The sequence below is a fragment of the Vombatus ursinus genome, unplaced genomic scaffold (assembly GCF_900497805.2).
Source record: "Vombatus ursinus unplaced genomic scaffold, bare-nosed wombat genome assembly UNPS02014838.1, whole genome shotgun sequence".
Taxonomy (NCBI): domain Eukaryota; kingdom Metazoa; phylum Chordata; class Mammalia; order Diprotodontia; family Vombatidae; genus Vombatus; species Vombatus ursinus.
In genome coordinates this window covers 2,683,998-2,692,015 of record NW_020954616.1, presented here as the reverse complement: position 1 = coordinate 2,692,015, position 8,018 = coordinate 2,683,998, and the positions used below count along the sequence as shown (strand labels likewise).

At 37.9% G+C, this 8,018-nt stretch overlaps 1 protein-coding gene across 1 annotated transcript in view; it reads right to left on the bottom strand.

The window, feature by feature from the left end:
- Positions 1–2,188, bottom strand: part of SPTA1 (spectrin alpha, erythrocytic 1) — a 100,946-nt gene extending 98,758 nt beyond the window's left edge. The window contains exons 1-2 of the mRNA XM_027840081.1: positions 1,952–2,188; positions 384–509 (exon numbers count right to left, since the gene is read on the bottom strand). Of these exons, the coding sequence (XP_027695882.1) occupies positions 384–509; positions 1,952–2,188 (363 nt within the window). The remainder of the gene's footprint in view (positions 1–383; positions 510–1,951) is intronic.
- Between the last annotated feature and the right edge of the window lie 5,830 nt (positions 2,189–8,018).

Genomic DNA, 8,018 nt, shown 5'->3' with positions numbered 1-8,018 from the left:
AGATAGATAGATAGATAGATAGATAGATAGATAGATAGATAGATAGATAGATAGATGATACCATTCAGTGAGGCAGTGGTCAGGAGGGTCCTCTCTAAAAAAGATAAGATTCAAGTACTTTCTACATAAAGGTTTTCCCTGCCAACTTCTAATGCCCTTGCTCTACCCTAACACTTTTATATTTAACAATCTTGCATTTATCTTGCATTCATTTGTATGTAATACTATATGCACATGTTGTCTCCCCTGATAGAATGAATGTAAGCTCCATGAGAATGAATAGTTTAACTTTCTATTGAGACCTAGCAGTGTCTGGCAACATAATAGGCATTTAATAAGTACTTCTTGGTTGACCAGTTGATTGATTCTAGAACTCCACTCACTTGGGTGTCCTCATGAGCAAAATGTCCTTCAACAAATTGAACTCTCCTGATTTCTTCCAGCTCAGGAATCACTGTAGATTTTGCTTGCACCTCAGTTTCAAAGGATTGATGCTTCTGGTATTTCCCCTGTAGTTTAGAAGCCAGAGAGATGGTTAGGGAATTCCATACCCCACTCCCACTTCTCAAGATCTTCTAGAAATCATCAGAGTTCACCTTGTCCCTTCTTTCATCCTGAGGTAAGTTGATAGACAATGAATATGGTTAAGGTACCCACATTTTAGCATTAATTGTTCTCCAGGAGTAGGGGAATAAGAAAGGAAGGAGGAGAATATTCATGGCAAAATTTTTAAGAAAATCAGGTACCAAAGGTAAGGGGCTGTGTATGTTGATTATAAAGATAATGCCATAAAAAAATCAAGTTTAAAAAAAAGGACTAAATTTGAACAAAAAAACTATAGACTTGTGTGGTCCCTCCTAGCTCTAAATATATGATCTCATGACATCCAGTCATTTATAGTTGTCCAAAAAGGAAACATCCCTTGGCCCTAATGAGCACGAGAACATCAATGGAAGAACAAAATAATTATAATTCATGCATACCTTTTTGGGCTCTATCATCTATGCAGAGTTTGTTGTTGTTGTTGTTGTTGTTGTTTTAACATGGTCACAGTTAGTGTGTATTATCAATTCTTTCTTTACTCTGCATCATTTTGCATAAGTGGTCCTGTCCTTACCTACATAGCCTTAAGCACCATTGCCAACAAGGAATTCTATCACCACCACCACACCTGCATGATCTCAACTGCTTTCTCCAATGATGAATAAAATAAATTAAATGTTTCTCCTCTGCAGTGGAAAGGAATAACTAAGTGTTGCTGAAAATGGGAACACCAAACTTAGCTCTCTGTCCTCTATCACAATTCCTCCATAGTACATTTGTCGTTCCTTTCAGAAGAGAGACCACCTTCTCCCTATTACTCTCCCCATCATGATGCCTGGGTCAACTGCTACATTGACTTTAATCTCTCTATTGAGCTGCCTTTTCTCCTATATTCTCTTATTTGGGTACATGTGGTACGAGACTAGCTCTTCGGGAAATTGGATACTGAGAGTAACCAAAGATTCCCTGCAAGAGATGCAACAATGAGACATTAAGTTTTGCCTCCACCGTATTCTACTTCAAACCTCATCTCCTGGTGACATCGTATGGGCTGTCATGAAAACTCAATCTTTGGAAGCTCTACTCTCTAGCCTAACATTATGGGGACTTTGAATGGGTAGGCACATAAAGTTTTGCATAACATTTAGACCAAATGAACCTATCTCTTTTCGCATCACTCCCTCCTTCTGGTCTCACCTCTCCAGGATTTCATCTGACAACTTGGTAAAAAGAGCAAGACATCACCTTTCCTTCTGGCCCACTTTCCTTGAGGCTCCTACTCCACTGGCTCTTTCCTCTTTCTTTATGACCCTGATCCTGATTCCATCCCACAGAAATATTTTTTGTCTTTCCTAAGATTCAAAACCTGTGCTGGGGAAAATCATTTATATAGAGTCTCCTAAGTGACCTGTATATTAGTTGGGTCTCTGTAGTTCTCATCGGAAGCAATCTTAATTTTCTCCAAGATCCATTTCTCCAGGTCATCTGCATCTCGCCGGAAAACCTGATAGTGATAGGAATCTTTCAGCTTCTGACCACGTTCAGCAACAAGCTTTTTGAAACGTTGGTACCGATTCAACACTTCTCGTCGCCTTTCCTGGATCTCTTCAGCTGTTTCCAGCACTTTTATTCCAGTACTCTCCATTACCTATAAGATTAAAAACTTCTATCAATGGCTTGCTGAGAAATTTTTACTCTCCTTTCCATAATGTCTGCTTTACTCGGGGCTCTGCCAAGATATATATTTTTTATAATTTCTTTTTTTTAAAATTTTAAACTAAACAAACATCAATAGATGTGAGTAATACACAAAAAAGAACAGACAGAGGAAATGGGAAGACGCTATACATCTTTATCACATATCACTTTTTTAAAAGTATATATTAAACTTAACATGCCAGTTATCAACACTGCTTTGCATGTCTGTATCTCCTTCAGGACTTCCTTTTTCTCTCTTCTGTGTACTTTTTAATATTTCATTATGCTCTTTTTTTCTCCTTTTTGCATTGCTATCAGTATCACCACCCATCTCCTCCTCCCCATGGTTGATAAGTATAGTCAAGCAAAATAAATTCATTCCTTGTCCATGTATGTCTCATTCTGTATCTCCTAAAATTTTTTTTAGCCTGTAGCAGCATTATAGGCCTTAACCACCCACAGCATACCCACAACCACCACCACTAAAACAAGCCTCCCTTTCTCCCTACTTTTGCTACCACATGAGCTAGGAGCATTGGCTTTGAGTCAAGAAACCAGGGTTTTATTGGCTCTGTTGTTTGTTCCTTGTGTAACTTTGGACAAGTCACAATCTCTCTGGCCCTCAGTTTCCTCCCATGTAAAATAAAGAATTTGATTATGTTATCTCTCAGATCCATTTCAGGTCTGAAGCTTATCATCCCATGATCTATTGAGTTTCCAAGGGACTGGTCTTTGGGAAAAGTCCAAATCTGTTCCACCAACTTTCTTGCAGTCTTGGTTCCACTAACTAATAAGTAAAGTAAAATTCTGCTAATTTTACTAACTTATTTTGGATTAGTGAGGAGTCTGAATTACAGAATATTTTTAAAGGAGTATAATTCTCTTGTTTTCAAAAATATAGAGCAATAAGAATTGATATAACAAGAGTATTTTCTTCTAGATTTGCTTTAATGGATAAGAACAGTTTGACATTGCACAAACATATACTCAGAATTTTTCAAAAAGTCTCTGAGTATAGAGATATACAAAAATTATTTAATTATAAACTCTCTGAGATCAGAGATTATTCCATGTTTCTTCTTTGTATCAGTAATGCCTAGCAAATGCACTTAGTTGACTCTTATGAAACAGTGAATTGAATAGAGTAACTTGTTCACACTATTAATTTGTTTGGTAATCCCTGTTTTCATAGATAATATACCAAGGTAAATTTCAGCCTAGCCATCATTTATTTGTCATGAATACTGAATATTTGAGAAGTGAATTCATAAACTTTTATGTCATCTTCAGCACTATAATTCCATCTCCTCTCTTTACAAAGAAGTTTGTTCTGACAATCTCTTTCCCCTACATAACGACCAAAACCTCTCATTTGAAAATACTATGTATTATATATTACATATTACACATCATGGGAAGGCCATTCTTGTGTCGCACTCAATTCATCTAGAGTCATGTTCAATGACTTCTTATTTAGCTAAGTCTTTGAACCTTCCCTTGATTCTTTTGCCTATAATTTATTGCTGATTACTGCTGGTATGTTCATAGAATGGGTTCATTCTTTGAATCTATTGCCTAAAAATTCAAATCCCAGGTAAAAATTATATGTCCCCAACTAACTTAATGAACCAAGGATTATTCCAAATCCCCACTTTACTCAGGATTCAAAGACACAACAACTCATGAGAAGTAATGTTCCATATGGAAAAATGTAAAATAAAAATTCTCCTGTTTTCTGAAAAACAACAATAACAACCACAACCACAACCACAACCACAACAACAACAATAACAACAACAACAAAAAGCACAATGCCCTTCACTGAAAGTCCTGGTTAGAGATGAGAGAGAAAGAACAAGTTGGATTAATAGTATTTCATACCAAGAGAAATTCTGTACTCACGATTTCCTGTGGTAGGAGTTCCCTCTTTGCCTGAACAACTGGTTCCAATGGAGACCAAACTCCAAATATTCTCTTCCTAGAGGAAGGGGAGATTTGCTGGGGACTGTCTAATACAACTGGCTATTGGAGGTGTGGGCGGGAAACAGAGAACTGCAGCCCGCCCTAGGCCCAGAGCCCTGCCATGGAAAATCCACATTATCTGCACCAGGCAGAAACAACTCAGTCTTCTCGCCAGTTGCTACATGACTCAGCAGGTTCCTGAGGTGTCTCTCAGTCTTCAAAAGAGGGTAAAAAAGACTATTAGTCAGTTTGGAAAACATTGGCTTGGGTGTAAGTTGAGGAGCATGTTTCTATTTTGTTTTGTTTTGTTTTTAAGGAAGAACAAAGTCAACACATCAGTAAGCACTTAGTAAGTGCCTACTATATGCCAGAGACTGTGCTAAGCACTAAGGGATACAATGAAAGGGGAGAACCACACTAGAGAATCACAAGGAGATCCCTCCAGTTTGTTTATCTAAGCTCACAGATATACAGAATCTCACAGTTGTAAGGGAGCTCAGAGTTCATCTTGGGCAGGGGTTCTTAAATTTTTTATTATTTTGTGCTGTGGCTCCCTTTGGAAGTCTGATGAAGACTACAAACCCTTTCTTAGACTAATGTTTTTAAATTCATGAATAAAATACATAAGACTGCAAAGCAAACCAATTACATTGAAATAGTTGGAGCATAATTTTTTTTTAATGTTCATGGACTCTAGGTTAAGAATCCTTCACCTGGTCCACTTCCTACTAGAACAGGAATTCTCTCTACAATATCCCTGATAAGTGGATACCTAGTCTTTGCTAGGTGGCACAGTAGATAAAGTGCCAGGCCTGGAGGCAGGAAAACTTATCTTCATGACTTCAAATCTGGCCTCAGACATTTAACAGCTGTGCAACCCTGGGCAAGTCACTTCATTCTGTTTGCCTTAGTTTCCTCATCTGTAAATGAGCTGGAGAAGGAAATGGCACTCCTGTATCTTTGTCAAGAAAACCCCAAATGGGGGTCGTGTAGAATTGGATACAACTGAACAATATGCCTTTTCTTAAAGATTTCCAGTAATAAAGATTCAGAATTATGAGACAGAGAGCCCAGTCTACTTTGAAATACTTTTAAAGCTTAGTAAGCTTGTCCTAACTTCGAACTTATCTTTACATCTTTGTAATTCTTCCTCTTATCCTCCTCACTGCTCCTAGCTCTATGCTTTGGGACCAAGCAAATCTAATCCTTTTTTACTTGTCATAGTCCTTTGATATTTGAAGGCAGCATCATGTCCCTATAAGTTTTTCTTTTTTTTCTTTTTCTTCTTTTTCTCCTGGCTAAACATACTGGGTTCCTTCAAATGATCCCTATGTAGCGTGACCTCAGTATCCTTCACCATCTTGATTGTCCTCTCCTGAATCATTGCAGGGTGTCAATCCTTCATCCTTTGGAGGATCTGTGCTTTCATATATGAGAGTATAATTCAGGATAATAGATCTAGAGTTAGAAGGGACCTCAGAGACCGTCTGATTTTACGAATGAGGAAACTAAGGCCTGAGGATGTTAAGTGACTTGCCTAAGGTCACAGAAGTAGTAAGCCCATTTTAGAAGAAAATTGAACCCAAGACTCCTAATTTGGAAGTCAATGCTCATTTTACTGATTCAGATCACAACTGGTAAGAGGAGGAGGAACGGGAAGAGGAAAAGGGAAAGGAGGAGAAACAGACGACCTGTGTGTTAGAAACTTAGCTTGAAAATTCTTAGTTTGCATGTATTAAGTTTCCAAAATTATTTTTCTTGATGAAGTTTCACATTTCTCCAGATAATTTCCAAAGGGGCAGCGAGGTGGCTCAGTGAATCCAGTGCTGGGCCTGGAGTCAGGAAGACTTACTTTTGTGAGTTCAAATCTAGCCTCAGACACTCAGTAAACTTTGTGACCCTGAGCAAGTCACTTAATCCTGTTTGCCTCAGTTTCTTCATTTGTAAAATGGACTGGAGAAGGAAATGGCAAACCACTCTAGTATCTTTGCCAAGAAAATCCCAAATGGAGTCAGAAACTTGTGACTTGTACACAACTTGTACACAACTGAAAAGCGTCTGAATTTCCAAGGAAAGCCCTACTCTTAGAAATGTCGTATGCTTTTCTTTTCTCCCATGTACTCATTCATGGAAGGTGGTGTTGGGGAGGAGGGGAAGGTGATAAAGCTATGGACAGCTGACAATCTATTAAGTATGGGTTTACTAATGATGACTATTTGGAAGGAGACCTTACCCAGGGAAGGTAAATGAAAAAAGAGGGTTAGAGAACTGCTCTTAATCAGACAATCTTCCCCTGCCCCAACCGGAAAATAAGGGAAGAGATATAAGCTGTTAGTGAATTAGGCTTGTTGGATAGAGATGAGAGGATCCAATAAATCAATGAGCACCCACTGTGTGTCTGATACTGTGCTTGGTACTAGGAATACAAAGGTAAAAGTGAGACACTCCCTACCCTCAAGGAGATTATATTTTACTTGCATTCCAAGCACAGGCTGGGAAAGGCAGCCTTCTCCATAGTAGGCTGAATATGAAATAGGATATATGTGTGTGTGTGAGTGTGTGTGTATGTTTTGTTTTGTTTTCTGCCTCCTTCAGTGTTATCCTTTCTGTTATCTTTCAGTGAGGCAGCTCGGGGGAAAGAGTGCTGGGCCTGGGATTAGGATGTGCTGAGTTCAAATCTGGCCTACACTAACTGCATGACCTGGGTAAGTCACTTCACCTCTATGTATTTCTGTTTCCTCAACTATAAAATGGGAATAACAGTAATAACCACTTCACAGGATTGTTATGAGAATCCAATGAGATAATATTTGTAAAAAGTACTTAGTACAGTGCCTGCTACATAGTAGGAGCTATATAGATACATTTTCCCCTTTCCCCTCTTCTTTGATTCAAAGTGTGTCTTTAATATGGAAGAGACCCATGACTTTTGTTCTTTCTCTTTCTGGTCCTTTTACAGTACAAAGGGTTAGACATCAAACAATATTTAGTACTTGTAAACAAGCAAATAGAAAGAAATTATGGAAACCCTACCAAGGGAGGACAGGGAAAGCATTCACAGAAGCCCAGGAACCTTTTTCCAAGAAGCAGATACCATTTTGCACTAACTATAACCACATAAATGCCTATATGTGGAAATGTCAATGGATCTGAGGGTCATCAGTGTGGCATAGATTGGAATACATCATGTCTTTCCACCTTGTGTGACCCTAGTCTATGTCCTCCCATAACTATTCCACAAGGGGTCTATCCAATGCACTGGATAATTTCTTAAAAGTTTCTTAACATTATGTGGTTATGAAGGCAGCCTTTGCTTTATTCATTCATTATCCCTTTTCCTTGCTCCCCAACCAGCCTACTTCCTTCTCTCTTATATAGCTTTTCAACAATATTATTTGAATCACTAATTTCACTGATCATGTGCTGTATCCTTTTTGAGCTTACCATCTAAAATTTTGATTCACCTGAGATTATGGAGTTTCATTACTTGTAGCATCTCCAGAAGAATACTGGTGTTAAAAATACATTAAATTTTTTTTCAGGAAATGCCTTGCTGTCATTCTATGTATTGTGCCATTTTCCAAATGTAATCCCTCTAACTCTCATATTCTTCTTCAAGTATGAACCCAGGTCATTATTCATCTGCAATGTCTGTCAAAGATATGTGTACCAATGAACCAGCACTATTGGCTAGCCATAGTGTATATGTATATGTACATATGTATACATACGTATATGTATATGTATATGTATATGTATATGTATATGTATATGTATATGTATATGTATATGTATATGTATATGTATATGTATAT